The sequence below is a fragment of the Oncorhynchus nerka genome, unplaced genomic scaffold (genome assembly GCF_034236695.1).
Source record: "Oncorhynchus nerka isolate Pitt River unplaced genomic scaffold, Oner_Uvic_2.0 unplaced_scaffold_3377, whole genome shotgun sequence".
NCBI lineage: Eukaryota > Metazoa > Chordata > Actinopteri > Salmoniformes > Salmonidae > Oncorhynchus > Oncorhynchus nerka.
In genome coordinates this window covers 1-23,731 of record NW_027037917.1, presented here as the reverse complement: position 1 = coordinate 23,731, position 23,731 = coordinate 1, and the positions used below count along the sequence as shown (strand labels likewise).

Below are 23,731 nucleotides of genomic sequence, written 5' to 3'. Positions count from 1 at the left end.
CATGATATAGTGGTGTTACCTCACCCTGATCTGTTCATTATCTCCAGTATTGTGATATAGTGGTGTTACCTCACCCTGATCTGTTCATTATCTCCAGTATTGTGATATAGTGGTGTTACCTCACCCTGATCTGTTCATTATCTCCAGTATCATGATATAGTGGTGTTACCTCACCCTGATCTGTTCATTATCTCCAGTATTGTGATATAGTGGTGTTACCTCACCCTGATCTGTTCATTATCTCCAGTATTGTGATATAGTGGTGTTACCTCACCCTGATCTGTTCATTATCTCCAGTATTGTGATATAGTGGTGTTACCTCACCCTGATCTGTTCATTATCTCCAGTATCATGATATAGTGGTGTTACCTCACCCTGATCTGTTCATTATCTCTAGTATCGTGATATAGTGGTGTTACCTCACCCTGTTCATGATATAGTGTTGTTACCTCACCCTGATCTATTCATTATCTCCAGTATCGTGATATAGTGGTGTTACCTCACCCTGATCTATTCATTATCTCAGTATCATGATATAGTGGTGTTACCTCACCCTGATCTGTTCATTATCTCTAGTATCGTGATATAGTGGTGTTACCTCACCCTGTTCATGATATAGTGTTGTTACCTCACCCTGATCTATTCATTATCTCCAGTATCGTGATATAGTGGTGTTACCTCACCCTGATCTATTCATTATCTCCAGTATCGTGATATAGTGGTGTTACCTCACCCTGAGCTGTTCATTATCTCCAGTATCGTGATATAGTGGTGTTACCTCACCCTGAGCTGTTCATTATCTCCAGTATCGTGATATAGTGGTGTTACCTCACCCTGAGCTGTTCATTATCTCCAGTATCGTGATATAGTTGTGTTCTCACCCTGATCTGTTCATTATCTCCAGTATCGTGATATAGTTGTGTTCTCACCCTGAGCTGTTCATTATCTCCAGTATCGTGATATAGTTGTGTTCTCACCCTGAGCTGTTCATTATCTCCAGTATCATGATATAGTGGTGTTACCTCACCCTGAGCTGTTCATTATCTCCAGTATCGTGATATAGTGGTGTTACCTCACCCTGAGCTGTTCATTATCTCCAGTATCATGATATAGTGGTGTTCTCACCCTGAGCTGATCATGATATAGTGATGTTACCTCACCTGAGCTGTTCATTATCTCCAGTATCGTGATATTGTGGTGTTCTCACCCTGAGCTGTTCGTTTTCTCCAGTATCGTGATATAGTGGTGTTCTCACCCTGAGCTGTTCATTTTCTCAGTATCGTGATATAGTTGTGTTCTCACCCTGATCTGTTCATTATCTCCAGTATCGTGATATAGTTGTGTTCTCACCCTGAGCTGTTCATTATCTCCAGTATCGTGATATAGTTGTGTTCTCACCCTGAGCTGTTCATTAGCTCCAGTATCGTGATATAGTTGTGTTCTCACCCGGAGCTGTTCATTATCTCCAGTATCGTGATATAGTTGTGTTACCTGACCCTGAGCTGTTCATTATCTCCAGTATCGTGATATAGTGGTGTTACCTCACCCTGTTCATTATCTCCAGTATCGTGATAGTGTTTTTACCTCACCCTGATCTTTTCATTATCTCCAGTATCATGATATAGTGGTGTTACCTCACCCTGTTCATTATCTCCAGTATCGTGATATAGTGGTGTTACCTCACCCTGAGCTGTTCATTATCTCCAGTATTGTGATATAGTGGTGTTACCTCACCCTGATCTGTTCATTATCTCCAGTATCGTGATATAGTGGTGTTACCTCACCCTGAGCTGTTCATTATCTCCAGTATCGTGATATAGTTGTGTTATCTCACCCTGAGCTGTTCATTATCTCCAGTATCGTGATATAGTGGTGTTCTCACCCTGATCTGTTCATTATCTCCAGTATCGTGATATAGTTGTGTTCTCACCCTGAGCTGTTCATTAGCTCCAGTATCGTGATATAGTTGTGTTACCTGACCCTGAGCTGTTCATTATCTCCAGTATCGTGATATAGTGGTGTTACCTCACCCTGTTCATTATCTCCAGTATCGTGATATAGTGGTGTTACCTCACCCTGTTCATTATCTCCAGTATCGTGATATAGTGGTGTTACCTCACCCTGATCTGTTCATTATCTCCAGTATCGTGATATAGTGGTGTTACCTCACCCTGAGCTGTTCATTATCTCCAGTATCGTGATATAGTGGTGTTACCTCACCCTGAGCTGTTCATTATCTCCAGTATCATGATATAGTTGTGTTCTCACCCTGAGCTGTTCATTATCTCCAATATCATGATATAGTGGTGTTACCTCACCCTAAGCTGTTCATTATCTCCAGTATCGTGATATAGTTGTGTTCTCACCCTGAGCTGTTCATTATCTCCAGTATCGTGATATAGTTGTGTTTTCACCCTGATCTGTTCATTATCTCCAGTATTGTGATATAGTTGTGTTCTCACCCTGATCTGTTCATTATCTCCAGTATCGTGATATAGTTGTGTTCTCACCCTGAGCTGTTCATTATCTCCCAGTATCGTGATATAGTTGTGTTACCTCACCCTGAGCTGTTCATTATCTCCAGTATCGTGATATAGTTGTGTTCTCACCTGATCTGTTCATTATCTCAGTATCGTGATATAGTTGTGTTCTCACCCCTGAGCTGTTCATTATCTCCAGTATCATGATATAGTTGTGTTACTCACCCTGAGCTGTTCATTATCTCCAGTATCGTGATATAGTTGTGTTCTCACCCTGAGCTGTTCATTAGCTCCAGTATCGTGATATAGTTGTGTTCTCACCCTGGGCTGTTCATTATCTCCAGTATCGTGATATAGTTGTGTTACCTGACCCTGAGCTGTTCATTATCTCCAGTATCGTGATATAGTGGTGTTACCTCACCCTGTTCATTATCTCCAGTATCGTGATAGTGTTTTTACCTCACCCTGATCTTTTCATTATCTCCAGTATCGTGATATAGTGGTGTTACCTCACCCTGAGCTGTTCATTATCTCCAGTATTGTGATATAGTGGTGTTACCTCACCCTGAGCTGTTCATTATCTCAGTATTGTGATATAGTGGTGTTACCTCACCCTGATCTGTTCATTATCTCCAGTATCGTGATATAGTGGTGTTACCTCACCCTGAGCTGTTCATTATCTCCAGTATCGTGATATAGTTGTGTTATCTCACCCTGATCTGTTCATTATCTCCAGTATCGTGATATAGTTGTGTTCTCACCCTGAGCTGTTCATTATCTCCAGTATCGTGATATAGTGGTGTTCTCACCCTGATCTGTTCATTATCTCCAGTATCGTGATATAGTTGTGTTCTCACCCTGAGCTGTTCATTAGCTCCAGTATCGTGATATAGTTGTGTTACCTGACCCTGAGCTGTTCATTATCTCCAGTATCGTGATATAGTGGTGTTACCTCACCCTGTTCATTATCTCCAGTATCGTGATATAGTGGTGTTACCTCACCCTGTTCATTATCTCCAGTATCATGATATAGTGGTGTTACCTCACCCTGATCTGTTCATTATCTCCAGTATCGTGATATAGTGGTGTTACCTCACCCTGAGCTGTTCATTATCTCCAGTATCGTGATATAGTGGTGTTACCTCACCCTGAGCTGTTCATTATCTCCAGTATCATGATATAGTTGTGTTCTCACCCTGAGCTGTTCATTATCTCCAATATCATGATATAGTGGTGTTACCTCACCCTAAGCTGTTCATTATCTCCAGTATCGTGATATAGTTGTGTTCTCACCCTGAGCTGTTCATTATCTCCAGTATCGTGATATAGTTGTGTTTTCACCTGATCTGTTCATTATCTCCAGTATTGTGATATAGTTGTGTTCTCACCCTGATCTGTTCATTATCTCCAGTATCGTGATATAGTTGTGTTCTCACCTGAGCTGTTCATTATCTCCAGTATCGTGATATAGTGGTGTTACCTCACCCTGAGCTGTTCATTATCTCCAGTATCGTGATATAGTTGTGTTCTCACCCTGATCTGTTCATTAGCTCCAGTATCGTGATATAGTTGTGTTCTCACCCTGAGCTGTTCATTATCTCCAGTATCGTGATATAGTTGTGTTCTCACCCTGATCTGTTCATTATCTCCAGTATCGTGATATAGTTGTGTTCTCACCCTGAGCTGTTCATTATCTCCAGTATCGTGATATAGTTGTATTCTCACCCTGAGCTGTTCATTATCTCCAGTATCGTGATATAGTTGTGTTCTCACCCTGAGCTGTTCAATATCTCCAGTATCGTGATATAGTGGTGTTACCTCACCCTGAGCTGTTCATTATCTCCAGTATCATGATATAGTGGTGTTACCTCACCCTGTTCATGATCATGATATAGTGGTGTTACCTCACCCTGAGCTGTTCATTATCTCTAGTATCATGATATAGTGGTGTTACCTCACCCTGATCTGTTCATTATCTCCAGTATCGTGATATAGTGGTGTTACCTCACCCTGATCTGTTCATTATCTCCAGTATCATGATATAGTGGTGTTACCTCACCCTGATCTGTTCATTATCTCCAGTATCATGATATAGTGGTGTTCTCTCACCCTGAGCTGTTCATTATCTCCAGTATCGTGATATAGTGGTGTTCTCTCACCCTGAGCTGTTCATTATCTCCAGTATCATGATATAGTGGTGTTCTCTCACCCTGAGCTGTTCATTATCTCCAGTATCGTGATATAGTGGTGTTACCTCACCCTGAGCTGTTCATTATCTCCAGTATCATGATATAGTGGTGTTCTCACCCTGCGCTGATCATGATAGTGGTGTTCTCACCCTGAGCTGTTCATTATCTCCAGTATCGTGATATTGTGGTGTTCTCACCCTGAGCTGTTCATTTTCTCCAGTATCGTGATATAGTTGTGTTCTCACCCTGATCTGTTCATTATCTCCAGTATCGTGATATAGTTGTGTTCTCACCCTGAGCTTTTCATTATCTCCAGTATCATGATATAGTGGTGTTACCTCACCCTGTTCATGATCATGATATAGTGGTGTTACCTCACCCTGAGCTGTTCATTATCTCTAGTTTCATGATATAGTGGTGTTACCTCACCCTGATCTGTTCATTATCTCCAGTATCGTGATATAGTGGTGTTACCTCACCCTGATCTGTTCATTATCTCCAGTATCATGATATAGTGGTGTTACCTCACCCTGATCTGTTCATTATCTCCAGTATCATGATATAGTGGTGTTCTCTCACCCTGAGCTGTTCATTATCTCCAGTATCGTGATATAGTGGTGTTCTCTCACCCTGAGCTGTTCATTATCTCCAGTATCGTGATATAGTGGTGTTCTCACCCTGAGCTGTGCATTATCTCCAATATCATGATGTAGTGGTGTTACCTCACCCTAAGCTGTTCATTATCTCCAGTATTGTGATATAGTGGTGTTACCTCACCCTGAGCTGTTCATTATCTCCAGTATCGTGATATAGTGGTGTTACCTCACCCTGAGCTGTTCATTATCTCCAGTATCATGATATAGTGGTGTTACCTCACCCTGATCTGTTCATTATCTCCAGTATCGTGATATAGTGGTGTTCTCACCCTGATCAGTTCATTATCTCCAGTATCGTGATATCGGTGTGTTCTCACCCTGAGCTGTTCATTATCTCCAGTATCGTGATATAGTTGTGTTCTCACCCTGATCTGTTCATTATCTCCAGTATCGTGATATCGGTGTGTTCTCACCCTGAGCTGTTCATTATCTCCAGTATCGTGATATAGTTGTGTTCTCACCCTGAGCTGTTCATTATCTCCAGTATCGTGATATAGTTGTATTCTCACCCTGAGCTGTTCATTATCTCCAGTATCGTGATATAGTTGTGTTCTCACCCTGAGCTTTTCATTATCTCCAGTATCGTGATATAGTGGTGTTACCTCACCCTGAGCTGTTCATTATCTCCAGTATCATGATATAGTGGTGTTACCTCACCCTGTTCATGATCATGATATAGTGGTGTTACCTCACCCTGAGCTGTTCATTATCTCTAGTATCATGATATAGTGGTGTTACTTCACCCTGATCTGTTCATTATCTCCAGTATCGTGATATAGTGGTGTTACCTCACCCTGATCTGTTCATTATCTCCAGTATCATGATATAGTTGTGTTACCTCACCCTGATCTGTTCATTATCCCCAGTATCATGATATAGTGGTGTTCTCTCACCCTGAGCTGTTCATTATCTCCAGTATCGTGATATAGTGGTGTTCTCTCACCCTGAGCTGTTCATTATCTCCAGTATCGTGATATAGTGGTGTTCTCTCACCCTGAGCTGTTCATTATCTCCAGTATCGTGATATAGTGGTGTTCTCTCACCCTGAGCTGTTCATTATCTCCAGTATCGTGATATAGTGGTGTTACCTCACCCTGAGCTGTTCATTATCTCCAGTATCATGATATAGTGGTGTTCTCACCCTGAGCTGATCATGATATAGTGGTGTTCTCACCCTGAGCTGTTCATTATCTCCAGTATCGTGATATAGTGGTGTTACCTCACCCTGAGCTGTTCATTATCTCCAGTATCGTGATATAGTGGTGTTCTCACCCTGAGCTGTTCATTATCTCCAGTATCATGATATAGTGGTGTTCTCTCACCCTGAGCTGTTCATTATCTCCAGTATCGTGATATAGTGGTGTTACCTCACCCTGAGCTGTTCATTATCTCCAGTATCATGATATAGTGGTGTTCTCACCCTGAGCTGTTCATTATCTCCAGTATCGTGATATAGTGGTGTTCTCACCCTGATCTGTTCATTATCTCCAGTATCATGATATAGTGGTGTTCTCTCACCCTGAGCTGTTCATTATCTCCAGTATCGTGATATAGTGGTGTTACCTCACCCTGAGCTGTTCATTATCTCCAGTATCTGAAGACTGAATCCACACTTGGCTTGCTACAGATACAGGAAGAAAAACAGACTTTAGAAACCAAACAGATAACATAATCATACCCATGTCAATATCTTAACAAAGAACATACACTTTATAATCAACATATTAACTCAATTCAGATCCTTCAACGGGTGAGTCCACACAAAACCATTTTATTGCAGAACAAAATCACAGGAAGCAATGTTTCTTTTTAAGACAAAGATCTTTTCAAATAGCTAATATACAAAATGGTGTTTTCTGAGTGAGTAGGAGAAATGCTTTCAAGATAACACATGGTTTTAAATGGCGGCCTAGTGGTTAGAGCGTTGGGCCAGTAAACCGAAAGGTTGCCGGATCGAATCCCCAAGCTAACGAGGTAAAAAATATGTCATTCTGAACAAGGCACTGTTCCTAGGCCTTCAATGTAAATAAGAATTTGTTCTTAACCGACTTGCCTAGTTAAGCAGGAGGAGTTAGGACTTCTTCTCCAGGAATGAAACCAAACTCAAGCTTTCATTGAGCAAGTTTCAACTTGCTATTGGTTTCACAGGACCCCACTTCTAGAAACGGTCTTTTAAGAAATGGAGGGAAAAGGAAAAGCAAAAGATCCGTATCTCCAGATAGAACCAAAGGGAGAGAGGGATCCAGGGACCTGGGTGAAACTACTCTGAAGATATGTCTTCATCTGAGAGCAGCAGCCATCAATATGAAGAGGTAGGAGGGGGTACTGGAACCATTAGTAAGCCTGGGGGGGTACTCCCTGAACCATTAGTGTCTAAATTCTGAACCATTAGTGTGTCTGGGGGTACTCCTGAACCATTAGTGTCTGGGGGTAATGAACCATTAGTGTCTGGGGGTACTTGAACCATTAGTGTCTGGGGGGGTACTCCTGAACCATTAGTGTCTGGGGGGGGTACTCTGAACCATTAGTGTCTGGGGGGTACTCTGAACCATTAGTGTCTGGGGGTACCTGAACCATTAGTGTCTGGGGGTACTGAACCATTAGTGTCTGGGGGGTACTCTGAACCATTAGTGTCTGTGTGTGTGTGTGTCTGGGGGTTTGGGGTACTCTGAACCATTAGTGTGGGGGGTGTTAGTGTGTGTGTGGGTGTGAGATCCCACTGCTCTGTGAGGTGCAGAATATTATTGATTTCAGATTAGCCTCAACTCTGTTGAAATGTATGCAATACCAATTGTCCTTATATAGATTGGCAGAGTATATAGGCCAAATTGGCTGGAGTTATATTAGTATAGTATATAGCCAACTGTATATATATATACTATATATATATAGAGTATATACTGGAGTTCTATTAGAATAGTATTATATAGTAGTATATAGGCCAACTGAAGTAATGTACTGGAGTTATATTGGAATAGTATTATATAGTAGTATGTAGAAATAGTACCTCTTGAAGTAATGTACTAGAGTTATATTAGAATAGTATTATATAGTAGTATATAGGCCAACTGTACTATATTATATACTATATTATATTAGAATAGTATTATATAGTAGTATATAGGCCAACTGTACCATATTATATACTATATATTATATAGAGTATATACTGGATTATATTAGAATAGTATTATATAGTAGTATATAGGCCAACTGAAGTAATGTACTGGAGTTATATTGGAATAGTATTATATAGTAGTATATAGGCCAACTGGTACCTCTTGAAGTAATGTACTGGAGTTATATTAGAATAGTATTATGTAGGCCAACTGGTACCTCTTGAAGTAATGTACTGGAGTTATATTAGAATAGTATTATGTAGGCCAACTGGTACCTCTTAGAAGTAATGTGTACTGAGTTATATTAGAATAGTATTATGTAGAACTAGTACCTCTTGAAGTAATGTACTGGAGTTATATTAGAATAGTATTATGTAGTAGGCCAACTGGTACCTCTGAAGTAATGTACTGTTATATTAGAATAGTATTATGTAGGCCAACTGGTACCTTGGAAGTAATGTACTGGAGTTATATTGGAATAAGAATATTATGTAGGCCAACTGGTACCTAATGAAGAATAGTATTGGTTATATTAGAATAGTATTATGTAGGCCAACTAATACCCTAAATTAAGTAATGTACTGGAGTTAGTATTGGAATAGTGTATTATATAGTATTTAGGGGCCAACTGGTACCTCTTGAAGTAATGTACTGAGTTATATTAGAATAGTATTATGTAGGCCAACTGGCACTTAAGTAATGTACTGGAGTTATATTGGAATAGTATTATATAGTATTATGTAGCCAACTGGTACCTCTTGAAGTAATGTACTGGAGTTATATTAGGAATAGTATTATGTAGGCCAACTGGTACTCTCTGAAGTAATGTACTGGAGTTATATTAGAATAGTATTATGTAGGCCAAACACAAGCCTCAGTTTATTGTCCATGTATGTTTCTGCAGCATTTATTTATGATTAACTGCAATTATATTCAAGTCCTATTCTCCTTTTCTATTCCATTTTATTATATGTATATTTTTTTTAATCTTTATTTAATTAGGCAAGTCAGCTAAGAACAAATTCTTATTGACAATGATGGCCTAGGAACAGTTGGGTTAACTGCCTTGTTCAGGGGCAGAATGACAGATTTTTACCTTGTCAGCTCGGGTTTCGACCTAGCAACCTTTCGGTTACAAGTCCAACGCTCTAACGACTAGGCTACCTGCTGCCCCCATTCTATTCCATTAAGTACACAGACCAAACAAACACACAGGTTTATTGACCTGTTATACAGTGACACCTACATACCTCTTTATTGTCCTGTTATATAGTGACACCTACGTACCTCTTTATTGTCCTGTTAAATAGTGACACCTACGTACCTCTTTATTGTCCTGTTATATAGTGATAATTCCCAGCCGCACTTTATTGTCCTGGGTTATACAGTGACACCTATGACTCTCTTTTATTGTCCTGTTATATAGTGACACCCTTATTGTCCTGTTATATAGTGACACCTACGTACTCTTATTGTCCTGTTATATAGTGACACCTACGCACTTTTATTGTCCTGTTATACAGTGACACCTACGTACTTTATTGTCCTGTTATATAGTGACACTACGTAACTCCTTTATTGTCCTGTTATATAGTGACACCTCTTTATTGTCCTGTTATATAGTGACACCCACGCATTCCTTTTATTGTCCTGTTATATAGTGACACCTACGACTCCCTACGCACTCTCTCTCTCTTATTGTCCTGTTATACAGTGACACCTGTACGTACCCCCTTTGTATTGTCCTGTTATATAGTGACACCTACGTACTTTTATTGTCCTGTTACAGTGACACCTACGTACTCTTTTTATTGTCCTGTTATAGTGACACCTACGTAACTCTTTATTGTCCTGTTACAGTGACACCTACGCACTTTTATTGTCCTTATAGTGACAATTACGATTCTCTATTGTCCTGTTATACAGTGATACCTACGCACTCTTTATTGTCCTGTTATACAGTGACACCACGTACTTTTATTGCCCTTCATGAACAGCATGACTGGACTCCTGTTGATGGTCGACTTCAACCTGAGGTTATATGACAGTCCATAAGTCACACAATACAACGTACATCTTCCACGTGTGTGTGTGTGTGTGTGTGTGTGTGTGTGTGTGTGTGTATGTGTAAGGTGTGTTTTACCTGTGCTCCAGTGTGACAGCCTTGGGACAGGTCTTCTCCAGCTCTCCAGATTCAGCTAGTTCCTACAACAGGTATCAACACTGAGATGGGTCACTGGGTCACTGCAGAAGCCCTTCGTTCTACTGTACCTACACACTAACACACACACCTACAGTCTGAATCACACTAAAACACACACCTACAGTCTGAATCACACTAACACACACACCTACATTCTAAATCACACACCTACAGTCTGAATCACACTAAAACACACACACCTAGTCTGAATCACACTAACACACACCTACAGTCAATCAAACTAAAACACACACCTACAGTCTGAATCACACTAACACACACACCTACAGTCTGAATCACACTAACACACACACACACACACACACACACACACACCTACAGTCTGGATCACACTAACACACACACACACACACACACCTACAGTCTGAATCACACAGCTACAGTCTGAATCACACTAACACACACCTACAGTCTGAATCACACTAACACACACACCTACAGTCTGAATCACACACCTACAGTCTGAATCACACTAACACACACACACACACACACACACACACACACACACACAATACCGTTCAAAAGTTTGTGGTCACTTAGAAATGTCCTTGTTTTTTAAAGAAAAGCTACATTTTTGCCCATTAAAATAACATAAAATTGATCAGAAATACAGTGTAGACATTGTTAATGTAGTAAATGACTACTGTAGCTGGAAACGGCAGATTTTTTATGGAATATCTACAGAGGCCCATCATCAGCAACCATCACTCCTGTGTTCCAATGGCACGTTGTGTTAGCTAATCCAAGTTCATCATTTTAAAAGGCTAATTGATCATTAAAAAAACCTTTTGCAATTCTGTTAGCACAGCTGAAAACGGTCGTCCTGATTAAAGAAGCAATAAAACTGGCCTTCTTTAGACTAGTTGAGTATCTGGAGCATCAGCATTTGTAGGTTCGATTACAGGCTCAAAATGGCCAGAAACAAATAACTGTCTTCTGAAACTCGTCAGTCGTCAGAAATTGCCAAGAAACTGAAGATCTCGTACAACGCTGTTCACAGAACAGCACAAACTGGCTCTAACCAGAATAGAACGAGGAGTGGGAGGCCCCGGTGCACAACTGAGCAAGAGGACAAGTGCATTAGAGTGTCTAGTTGGAGAAACAAGTCCTCAACTGGCAGCTTCATTAAATAGTACCCACAAAACACCAGTCTCAACATCAACAGTGAAGAGGCGACTCCGGGATGCTGGTCTGATGTCCATAGACTCGTTACAACATCAACTCGCTACAAGTAGTTTTGTCCATCTGTGACCACGAGGAAGTGGTCTTGTCCGTCTGTGACCACAAGGAAGTGGTCTTGTCCGTCTGTGACCACGAGGAAGTGGTCTTGTCCGTCTGTGACCACAAGGAAGTGGTCTTGTCCGTCTGTGACCACAAGGAAGTGGTCTTGTCCGTCTGTGACCACGAGGAAGTGGTCTTGTCCGTCTGTGACCACAAGGAAGTGGTCTTGTCCGTCTGTGACCACAAGGAAGTGGTCTTGTCCGTCTGTGACCACAAGGAAGTGGTCTTGTCCGTCTGTGACCACAAGGAAGTGGTCTTGTCCGTCTGTGACCACAAGGAAGTGGTCTTGTCCGTCTGTGACCACAAGGAAGTGGTCTTGTCCGTCTGTGACCACAAGGAAGTGGTCTTGTCCGTCTGTGACCACGAGGAAGTGGTCTTGTCCGTCTGTGACCACGAGGAAGTGGTCTTGTCCGTCTGTGACCACGAGGAAGTGGTCTTGTCCGTCTGTGACCACGAGGAAGTGGTCTTGTCCGTCTGTGACCACGAGGAAGTGGTCTTGTCCGTCTGTGACCACGAGGAAGTGGTCTTGTCCGTCTGTGACCACGAGGAAGTGGTCTTGTCCGTCTGTGACCACGAGGAAGTGGTCTTGTCCGTCTGTGACCACGAGGAAGTGGTCTTGTCCGTCTGTGACCACAAGGAAGTGGTCTTGTCCGTCTGTGACCACGAGGAAGTGGTCTTGTCCGTCTGTGACCACAAGGAAGTGGTCTTGTCCGTCTGTGACCACGAGGAAGTGGTCTTGTCCGTCTGTGACCACAAGGAAGTGGTCTTGTCCGTCTGTGACCACAAGGAAGTGGTCTTGTCCGTCTGTGACCACGAGGAAGTGGTCTTGTCCGTCTGTGACCACGAGGAAGTGGTCTTGTCCGTCTGTGACCACGAGGAAGTGGTCTTGTCCGTCTGTGACCACGAGGAAGTGGTCTTGTCCGTCTGTGACCACGAGGAAGTGGTCTTGTCCGTCTGTGACCACGAGGAAGTGGTCTTGTCCGTCTGTGACCACGAGGAAGTGGTCTTGTCCGTCTGTGACCACGAGGAAGTGGTCTTGTCCGTCTGTGACCACGAGGAAGTGGTCTTGTCCGCCTGTGACCACGAGGAAGTGGTCTTGTCCGTCTGTGACCACGAGGAAGTGGTCTTGTCCGTCTGTGACCACGAGGAAGTGGTCTTGTCCGTCTGTGACCACGAGGAAGTGGTCTTGTCCGTCTGTGACCACGAGGAAGTGGTCTTGTCCGTCTGTGACCACAAGGAAGTGGTCTTGTCCGCCTGTGACCACGAGGAAGTGGTCTTGTCCGTCTGTGACCACGAGGAAGTGGTCTTGTCCGTCTGTGACCACGAGGAAGTGGTCTTGTCCGTCTGTGACCACGAGGAAGTGGTCTTGTCCGTCTGTGACCACGAGGAAGTGGTCTTGTCCGTCTGTGACCACGAGGAAGTGGTCTTGTCCGTCTGTGACCACGAGGAAGTGGTCTTGTCCGTCTGTGACCACGAGGAAGTGGTCTTGTCCGTCTGTGACCACGAGGAAGTGGTCTTGTCCGTCTGTGACCACGAGGAAGTGGTCTTGTCCGTCTGTGACCACGAGGAAGTGGTCTTGTCCGTCTGTGACCACGAGGAAGTGGTCTTGTCCGTCTGTGACCACGAGGAAGTGGTCTTGTCCGTCTGTGACCACGAGGAAGTGGTCTTGTCCGTCTGTGACCACGAGGAAGTGGTCTTGTCCGCCTGTGACCACGAGGAAGTGGTCTTGTCCGTCTGTGACCACAAGGAAGTGGTCTTGTCCGTCTGTGACCACGAGGAAGTGGTCTTGTCCGTCTGTGACCACGAGGAAGTGGTCTTGTCCGTCTGTGACCACGAGGAAGTGGTCTTGTCCGTCTGTGACCACGAGGAAGTGGTCTTGTCCGTCTGTGACCACGAGGAAGTGGTCTTGTCCGTCTGTGACCACGAGGAAGTGGTCTTGTCCGTCTGTGACCACGAGGAAGTGGTCTTGTCCGTCTGTGACCACGAGGAAGTGGTCTTGTCCGTCTGTGACCACGAGGAAGTGGTCTTGTCCGTCTGTGACCACGAGGAAGTGGTCTTGTCCGTCTGTGACCACGAGGAAGTGGTCTTGTCCGTCTGTGACCACGAGGAAGTGGTCTTGTCCGTCTGTGACCACGAGGAAGTGGTCTTGTCAATGTATTTATTTTTTAAAATGTTTTTATTACCTTTATTTAACTAGCCAAGTCAGTTAAGAACTAATTCCTATTTTCAATGACGGTCTAGGAACAGTGGGTTAACTGCCTGTTCAGGGGCAGAACGACAGATTTGTACCTTGTCAGCTCGGGGATTTGAACTTGCAACCTTCCGGTTACTAGTCCAACGCTCTAACCACTAGGCTACCCTGCCGCCCCATGCTGTCAATAGTGCTATCCAACTGCTGAAACCAATGTAGTTCATTAGAAGGGTATCCTGACCAGGACTCAAACCCTGGTCTCTGTCATTCTAAAACCACTACATCAAAAGGCTCAAATCTCTTGGTGAGGTCTCTAGGTGTTATACCAAGGTGTTATACCAAGGTGTTATACCAAGGTGTTCTACATACCAAGGTGTTATACCAAGGTGTTATACCAAGGTGTTATACATACCAAGGTGTTATACCAAGGTGTTATACCAAGGTGTTATTCTTATCGGCAGACTCAATAGCCTCGGTTTTTCGGATGACTGCCTTGCCTGGTTCACCAATTACTTTGCAGACAGAGTTCAGTGTGTCAAATCGGAGGGCATGCTGTCCGGTCCTCTGGCAGTCTCTATGGGGGTGCCACAGGGTTCAATTCTCGGGCCGACTCTTTTCTCTGTATATATCAATGATGTTGCTCTTGCTGCGGGCGATTCCCTGATCCACCTCTACGCAGACGACACCATTCTATATACTTTCGGCCCGTCATTGGACACTGTGCTATCTAACCTCCAAAAGAGCTTCAATGCCATACAGCACTCCTTCCGTGGCCTCCAACTGCTCTTAAACGCGAGTAAAACCAAATGCATGTTTTTCAACCGATCGCTGCCTGCACCCGCATGCCCGACTAGCATCACCACCCTGGATGGTTCCGACCTTGAATATGTGGACATCTATAAGTACCTAGGTGTCTGGCTAGACTGCAAACTCTCCTTCCAGACTCACATCAAACATCTCCAATCGAAAATCAAATCAAGACTCGGCTTTCTATTCCGCAACAAAGCCTCCTTCACTCACGCCGCCAAGCTTACCCTAGTAAAACTGACTATCCTACCGATCCTCGACTTCGGCGATGTCATCTACAAAATGGCTTCCAACACTCTACTCAGCAAACTGGATGCAGTCTATCACAGTGCCATCCGTTTTGTCACTAAAGCACCTTACACCACCTACCACTGCGACTTGTATGCTCTAGTCGGCTGGCCCTCGCTACATATTCGTCGCCAGACCCACTGGCTCCAGGTCATCTACAAGTCCATGCTAGGTAAAGCTCCGCCTTATCTCAGTTCACTGGTCACGATGGCAACACCCATCCGTAGCACGCGCTCCAGCAGGTGTATCTCACTGATCATCCCTAAAGCCAACACCTCATTTGGCCGCCTTCGCTCCAGTACTCTGCTGCCTGTGACTGGAACGAATTGCAAAATCGCTGAAGTTGGAGACTTTTATCTCCCTCACCAACTTCAAACATCAGCTATCCGAGCAGCTATCCGATCGCTGCAGCTGTACATAGTCTATTGGTAAATAGCCCACCCATTTTCACCTACCTCATTCCCATACTGTTTTTATACTGTTTTTTATTTATTTACTTTTCTGCTCTTTTGCACACCAATATCTCTACCTGTACATGACCATCTGATCATTTATCACTCCAGTGTTAATCTGCAAAATTGTAATTATTCACCTACCTCCTCATGCCTTTTGCACACATTGTATATAGACTGCCCATTTTTTTCTACTGTGTTATTGACTTGTTAATTGTTTACTCCATGTGTAACTCTGTGTTGTCTGTTCACACTGCTATGCTTTATCTTGGCCAGGTCGCAGTTGTAAATGAGAACTTGTTCTCAACTAGCCTACCTGGTTAAATAAAGGTGTTCTCAACTAGCCTACCTGGTTAAATAAAGGTGTTCTCAACTAGCCTACCTGGTTAAATAAAGGTGTTCTCAACTAGCCTACCTGGTTAAATAAAGGTGTTCTCAACTAGCCTACCTGGTTAAATAAAGGTGTTCTCAACTAGCCTACCTGGTTAAATAAAGGTGTTCTCAACTAGCCTACCTGGTTAAATAAAGGTGTTCTCAACTAGCCTACCTGGTTAAATAAAGGTGTTCTCAACTAGCCTACCTGGTTAAATAAAGGTGTTCTCAACTAGCCTACCTGGTTAAATAAAGGTGTTCTCAACTAGCCTACCTGGTTAAATAAAGGTGTTCTCAACTAGCCTACCTGGTTAAATAAAGGTGTTCTCAACTAGCCTACCTGGTTAAATAAAGGTGTTCTCAACTAGTCCTACCTGGTTAAATAAAGGTGTTCTCAACTAGCCTACCTGGTTAAATAAAGGTGAAATAAAAAAATAAAAAATAAAAAATACCAAGGTGTTATACCAAGGTGTTATACCAAGGTGTTATACCAAGGTGTTATACCAAGGTGTTATACCAAGGTGTTATACCAAGGTGTTATACCAAAGTTATTTAGTATTTTTTTTACAAGGGTTACATTTATCATTTTTGTTGTTGTTGATGTTTGTTTTGTTTTCGCTCACTCGCCTCAGTTCTCTGGAAAATAAAAATATGTGTTTAACATGACTCACCTTGACAATGTCCAGTCCCCCTACGAGTTCTCCGTTAACGTAAACCTGAGGGTAGGTGGGCCAGTTGGAGAAGGTCTTCAGCCCCCCTCTCACTTCCTCGTCTGACAGGATGTCAAAACTGCTGAACTGGATAGCATGGTCCTTGAAAAGCGCCACTATCTGACGGCTGAAACCTGGGTGATGGGGAGAACACAGTGTGTTTGTAAACCTAGTATAAGACACAGCTGTTATACTGGATAGCATGGTACTTCAACAGAACTACAATCTGATGGCTGAAACCTGGGTGATGGGGAGAACACAGTGTGTTTGTAAACCTAGTATAAGACACGGCTGTATTACTGGATAGCATGGTACTTCAATAGAACTACAATCTGATGGCTGAAACCTGGGTGATGGGGAGAACACACTGTGTTTGTAAACCTAGTATAAGACACGGCTGTTATACTGGATAGCATGGTCCTTCAACAGAACTACAATCTGACGGCTGAAACCTGGGTGATGGGGAGAACACACTGTGTTTGTAAACATAGTATAAGACACGGCTGTATTACTGGATAGCATGGTACTTCAATAGAACTACAATCTGACGGCTGAGGAGAAATCAACGGGTTGTTAGTTCAATGTTATTGTATGTTAATACCCCATAATGACATCACAATACCTCATAATGACATCACAATACCCCATAATGACATCACAATACATCAATGACATCACAATACCCCATAATGACATCACAATACCCCATAATGACATCACAATACCCCATATGAACAACAGAGTCAGGATATAAAATCAGGTTGTTAGTTCAATGTTATTGTATGTTAACAGGAACAGAGTCAGGATATTAAATCAGGTTGTTAGTTCAATGTTATTGTATGTTAACAGGAACAGAGTCAGGATATTAAGTCAGGAGATAATTGCAGATGAGTTTGTTCAGCAGCATGTTTGTTACCCTCATATAAAAAGGGCCATTTGGAAACACATGAACAAGACATGAAGTTAAAAGCTAAAATAAAGATGGTCCCAAACTCTAGCCTGGTATCATCACATTCATTTTAAGTAATACAAAGTGTGTATATACATACATACAGTGGGGAGAACCAGTATTTGATACACTGCCGATTTTGCAGGTTTTCCTACTTATACAAAGCATGTAGAGGTCTGTAATTTTTACCATAGGTACACTTCAACTGTGAGAGACGGAATCTAAAACAAAAATCCAGAAAATCACATTGTATGATTTTTAAGTAATTTTCCCAAGAACACAGTGGCCTCCATCATTCTTAAATGGAAGAAGTTTGGAACCACCAAGTCTCTTCCTAGAGTTGGCCGCTCAGCCAAACTGATTAATCAGGGGAGAAGAGCCTTGGTCAGGGAGGTGACCAAGAACCCAATGGTCACTCTGACAGAGCTCCTCTGTGGAGATGGGAGAACCTTCCAGAAGGACAGCCATCTCTGCAGTACTCCACCAAATCAGGCCTTTATGGTAGAGTGTCCAGATGGGGCGGCAGGGTAGCCTAGTGGTTAGAGCGTTGGACTAGTAACCGGAAGGTTGCGAGTTCAAACCCCCCGAGCTGACAAGGTACAAATCTGTCGTTCTGCCCCTGAACAGGCAGTTAACCCACTGTTCCTAGATCAGTTAACCCACTGTTCCTAGACCAGTTAACCCACTGTTCCTAGACCAGTTAACCCACTGTTCCTAGACCAGTTAACCCACTGTTCCTAGACCAGTTAACCCACTGTTCCTAGACCAGTTAACCCACTGTTCCTAGACCAGTTAACCCACTGTTCCTAGACCAGCTAACCCCCACTGTTCCTAGACCAGTTAACCCACTGTTCCTAGACCAGTTAACCCACTGTTCCTAGACCAGTTAACCCACTGTTCCTAGACCAGCTAACCCACTGTTCCTAGACCAGTTAACCCACTGTTCCTAGACCAGTTAACCCACTGTTCCTAGACCAGTTAACCCACTGTTCCTAGACCAGCTAACCCCCACTGTTCCTAGACCAGTTAACCCACTGTTCCTAGACCAGCTAACCCACTGTTCCTAGACCAGTTAACCCACTGTTCCTAGACCAGTTAACCCCACTGTTCCTAGACCAGTTAACCCACTGTTCCTAGACCAGTTAACCCACTGTTCCTAGACCAGTTAACCCACTGTTCCTAGACCAGTTAACCCACTGTTCCTAGACCAGTTAACCCACTGTTCCTAGACCAGCTAACCCCCACTGTTCCTAGACCAGTTAACCCACTGTTCCTAGACCAGTTAACCCACTGTTCCTAGACCAGCTAACCCACTGTTCCTAGACCAGCTAACCCCCACTGTTCCTAGACCAGTTAACCCACTGTTCCTAGACCAGTTAACCCACTGTTCCTAGACCAGCTAACCCACTGTTCCCAGGCCGTCATTGAAAATAAGAATTTGTTCTTAACTGACTTGCCTGGTTAAAAAGAAAAAAAAGAAAAAAAAATGGAAGCCTTTTATGGCCAGACGGAAGCCACTCCTCAGTAAAAGACACATGACAGCCCGCTTAGTTTGCCAAAAGGCACCTAAAGGAGTCAGACCATGAGAAACAAGAATCTCTGGTCTGATGAAACCAAGATTGAACTCTTTGGCCTGAAAGCCAACCATCACATCTGGAGGAAACCTGCCACCATCCCTACGGTGAAGCATGGTGGTGGCAGCATCATGCTATGGGGATGTTTTTCAGCGGCAGGAACTGTGAGACTAGCCAGGATCGAGGGAAAGATGACAGGAGCAAAGTACAGAGAGATCCTTCATAAAAACCTGCTCCAGAGTACTCAGGACCTCAGACTGGGGCGAAGGTTCACCTTCCATCAGGACAATGACCCTAGGCACACGGACAAGACAACACAGAAGTAGCTTCAGGACAAGTCTCTGAATGTCCTTGAGTGGCCCAGCCAGAGCCCGGACTTGAACCCGATTGAACATCTCTGGAGAGACCTGAGATTAGCTGTGCAGCGACACTCCCCATCCAACCTGACAGAGCTTGAGAGGATCTGCAGAGAAGAATGGGAGAAACTCCCCAAATACAGGTGTGCCAAGCTTGTAGGGTCATACCAAAGAAGACTTGAGGTTGTAATTGCTGCCAAAGGTGCTTCAACAAAGTACCGAGTAAAGGGTCTGAATACTTATAAAGTACCGAGTAAAGGGTCTGAATACTTATAAAGTACCGAGTAAAGGGTCTGAATACTTATAAAGTACCGAGTAAAGGGTCTGAATACTTATAAAGTACAGAGTAAAGGGTCTGAATACTTATAAAGTACTGAGTAAAGGGTCTGAATACTTATAAAGTACTGAGTAAAGGGTCTGAATACTTATGTAAATATGATCCGTTTTTTTTTATGTTTAATAAATTAGCAAAAGTTTCTAAACCTGTTTTTGCTTTGTCATTATGGGGTATTGTGTGTAGATTGATAGGAAATGAGACATTCTTTTTGTTGTCAATTTTAGAATAAGGCTGTAACTTACAAAATGTGGGAAAAGTCAAGGGGTCTGAATACTTTCCAAATGCAGTGTCTCTTACTACTGACATGGGTCCACATTGGCATGGACAGGATCACTGTTTAAATATGAGGCAGATATGTGTGTTTGATACATGAGTGTGAGTCAGTGTTTGAGAAGAGACTGTGACAGAGGGAAATAGACAAGATGGAAACGAGGGTGGAGGGAGAGAACGAGAGAGAGAAAGAATGAGAGAGGAGAAAGACAGCAAGAGAGAGGAGAAAGAGGGAGAGAGGGGAAAGAGGGAGAGAGGAGAAAGAGAGGGAGAGAGGAGAGAGAGAGAGGAGAAAGAGGGAGAGAGGAGAAAGAGGGAGAGAGGTAGAGAGGATAAAGAGAGGGAAAAGAGAGGGAGAGAGAGAGGAGAAAGAGAGGGAGAGAGGAGAAAGAGGGAGAGAGGAGAAAGCGGGAGAGAGGAGAAAGCGGGAGAGAGGAGAAAGCGGGAGAGAGGAGAAAGCGGGAGAGAGGAGAAAGCGGGAGAGAGGAGAAAGCGAGGAGAGAGGAGAAAGCGGGAGAGAGGAGAAAGCGGGAGAGAGGAGAAAGAGAGGAGAAAGCGGGAGAGAGGAGAAAGAGAGGAGAAAGAGAGGAAGGGGTAGAGAGGAGAACGAGAGGAAGGGGTAGAGAGGAGAAAGAGAGAGAGGAGAGAGGAGAAAAAGAGAGAGAGGAGAAAGAGGGGCAAAAGAGAGAGAGGAGAAAGAGAGGGAGAGAGGAGAAAGGAGAGTGAGCGAGCGATCAAGAAAGAAAGCGAGAGAGGCAGAGAAAAAGAGAAGAGAACAGAAAGAGAGAACAGGAGTAGAGGAGGGGTGATATGTTGCCTGCATGTAGAGCCTGCAGTGAAACTCTCATTCTGATACTCCATTCATTCATGGGGGAATTCATTATAAAACAGCTAGAGGCCCCTAACTAATGGTTATTCAGCTACATGCCACTATATTAACTTGTTTCTACTACACCAGGCCCAGCTGCTTTCTCTGGCTAGAGGCTCTCTATCCTAGACCCAGACGCACGATTGATTGGCGAGCGGTTGTTGCCCCTCTCCCTTCTCTCCTAGCGTCAGGGGGGCCGCACCGCAGACACACCACAGCTCCAGGAAAAAGGAACATAAAAGCTGATTTCTTATTTCAAGGAGTTAGGGTTATTATGCGCACACACACACAGAGACACACAGAGACACACCACACACGCACACACACGAGACAAACACACAGAAACACAAACGCACACACACACGCACGCATACCAGACACAGACACACTCAGACACAGACACACTCTAGACGCACACACACACACACACACACACACACACACACACACACACACACACACACATGACACTCAGACACACACTTCAGTAGACACACACACTCAGACACACACACTTCACAGACACACACACACGCACAAAGAGTGTGTAATGTGTTAGAGCATGTGTTTACATGGTGTGTATGAGTGTGTAACCTTTGGGCCCAGGTTTCGAGCTTTTAAAGAACTAGCAAGGTCGCAGTCACAGCCTCACGTGGCTTGGTGATTACATTAAACGAGAGTTCACAAACACTACAACTTGGCTTCTTTATAAAGATGAAAATATTTAGAGATACATTTCAGGGGATGAGGTGAAAATAACTAATGGGTTTAGATTTTAAACTCAAATGTTTCAGATGTTTGCAAACTGCCTTGAACCTGATACTGATACTGAACCTGATACTGAACCTGATCCTGATACTGAACCTGATACTGAACCTGATTGAACCTGATAATCAGCGGCGTGGTTGGGAACCTCAACCCCTTACAGTGTAATGTCCTCCTCCACCACCAGGCCTGCCTCTCCACCACCACCAGGCCTGCCTTCTCCCACCACCACCAGGCCTGCCTCCTCCCCACCACCAGGCCTGCCTCCTCCTCCTCCACCACCAGGGCCTGCCTCTCCTCCTCCTCCACTACCAGGCCTGCCTCTCTCTCCACCACCACCAGGCCTGCCTCTCCTCCACCACCACCAGGCCTGCCTCTCCTCCACCACCACCAGGCCTGCCTCTCCTCCTCCACCACCAGGCCTGCCTCTCCTCCACCACCAGGCCTGCCTCTCCTCCTCCACCACCACTGCCTCTCCTCCTCCTCCACCACCAGGCCTGCCTCCTCCTCCTCCACCACCAGTCCTGCCTCTCCTCCACTCTCCTCCACTACCAGGCCATTCTCCCTCCACTACCAGGCCTGCCTCTCCTCCACCACCAGGCCTGCCTCTCCTCCACACCAGGCCTGCCTCTCCTCCACCAATACCAGGCCTGCCTCTCCACCACCAGGCCTGCCTCTCCTCCACCACCAGGCCTCGCCTCCTCCACCACCAGGCCTCGCTCTCCCTCCACTACCAGGCCTGCCTCTCTCCACCACCAGGCCTGCCTCTCCTCCACCACCAGGCCTGCCTCTCCTCCTCCACCACCAGGCCTGCCTCTCCTCCACCACCAGGCCTGGGCCTGCCTCTCCTCCACTACCAGGCCTGCCTCTCCTCCACCACCAGGCCTGCCTCTCCTCCACCACCACCACCAATCCCCCTGTCTTTCTCTAATTACCAGGCCTGGTCCCTGTGTGTTTTCCACAGCGGGAGCCTGTTCATGAAGACCACACCCCCACACTCTCTCTCTTTACCACAGCGGGGTTCCTGGGGGGATCCCTTCATGAAGAGCATGCAGGGTGCTGCGTTGATCAGTTTCTTCAGACGCTCATTAAGGGCCTCTTTAGGGGGCTCCGCCCCTGGCCCGCCCAGCCCCCCCGAGCTGACCGACAGCCTCTGGACCTTACTGGTCAGCTCTGGGGCATGAGCTCCGTCCAGCCTGTCAATCTTCTGGCCACCCTGAGACCCACCAGAGGATGGGGGAGAAAGGAAAATAACATTAATATTTTAACGTAATGGTTTTTCTTTCTGTTTGCATGTTTTGTATTATTCTAGAGGAGGAGGTTTGAGAGAGAGAGAGATCCGAGACAGAGAGAGAGGCCGAGAAAAAGAGAGCCGAGAAAGAGATTCAAGGACAGGCGTCCTCTCCCAGTTTAATGTTTGGCATGTTAAATCATCAGTGAAGGCCTGACAGAAGGCCTGATGGTACTGACTGTGGAGAAGCTATAAACTAGGTTATTATGGTACTGTGGAGAAGCTATAAACTAGGTTATTATGGTACTAACTGTGGAGAAGCTATAAACTAGGTTATTATGGTACTGTGGAGAAGCTATAAACTAGGTTATTATGGTACTGACTGTGGAGAAGCTGTAAACTAGGTTATTATGGTACTAACTGTGGAGAAGCTATAAACTAGGTTATTATGGTACTGACTGTGGAGAAGCTATATAAACTAGGTTATTATGGTACTGTGGAGAAGCTATAAACTAGGTTATTATGGTACTGACTGTGGAGAAGCTATATAAACTAGGTTATTATGGTACTGACTGTGGAGAAGCTATAAACTAGGTTATTATGGTACTA

At 44.3% G+C, this 23,731-nt stretch overlaps 1 protein-coding gene across 1 annotated transcript; it reads right to left on the bottom strand.

Moving 5' to 3' along the window:
* Positions 1-10,419: 10,419 nt before the first annotated feature.
* Positions 10,420-23,143, bottom strand: LOC135566777 (glutaredoxin 3-like; the record flags this gene model as incomplete). Its single annotated transcript, XM_065014392.1, has 4 exons — positions 10,420-10,475; positions 10,588-10,649; positions 16,734-16,906; positions 22,903-23,143. Coding segments are annotated over 4 exons (532 nt in total), but the record flags the coding sequence as incomplete, so codon positions are not given.
* Positions 23,144-23,731: the final 588 nt, after the last annotated feature.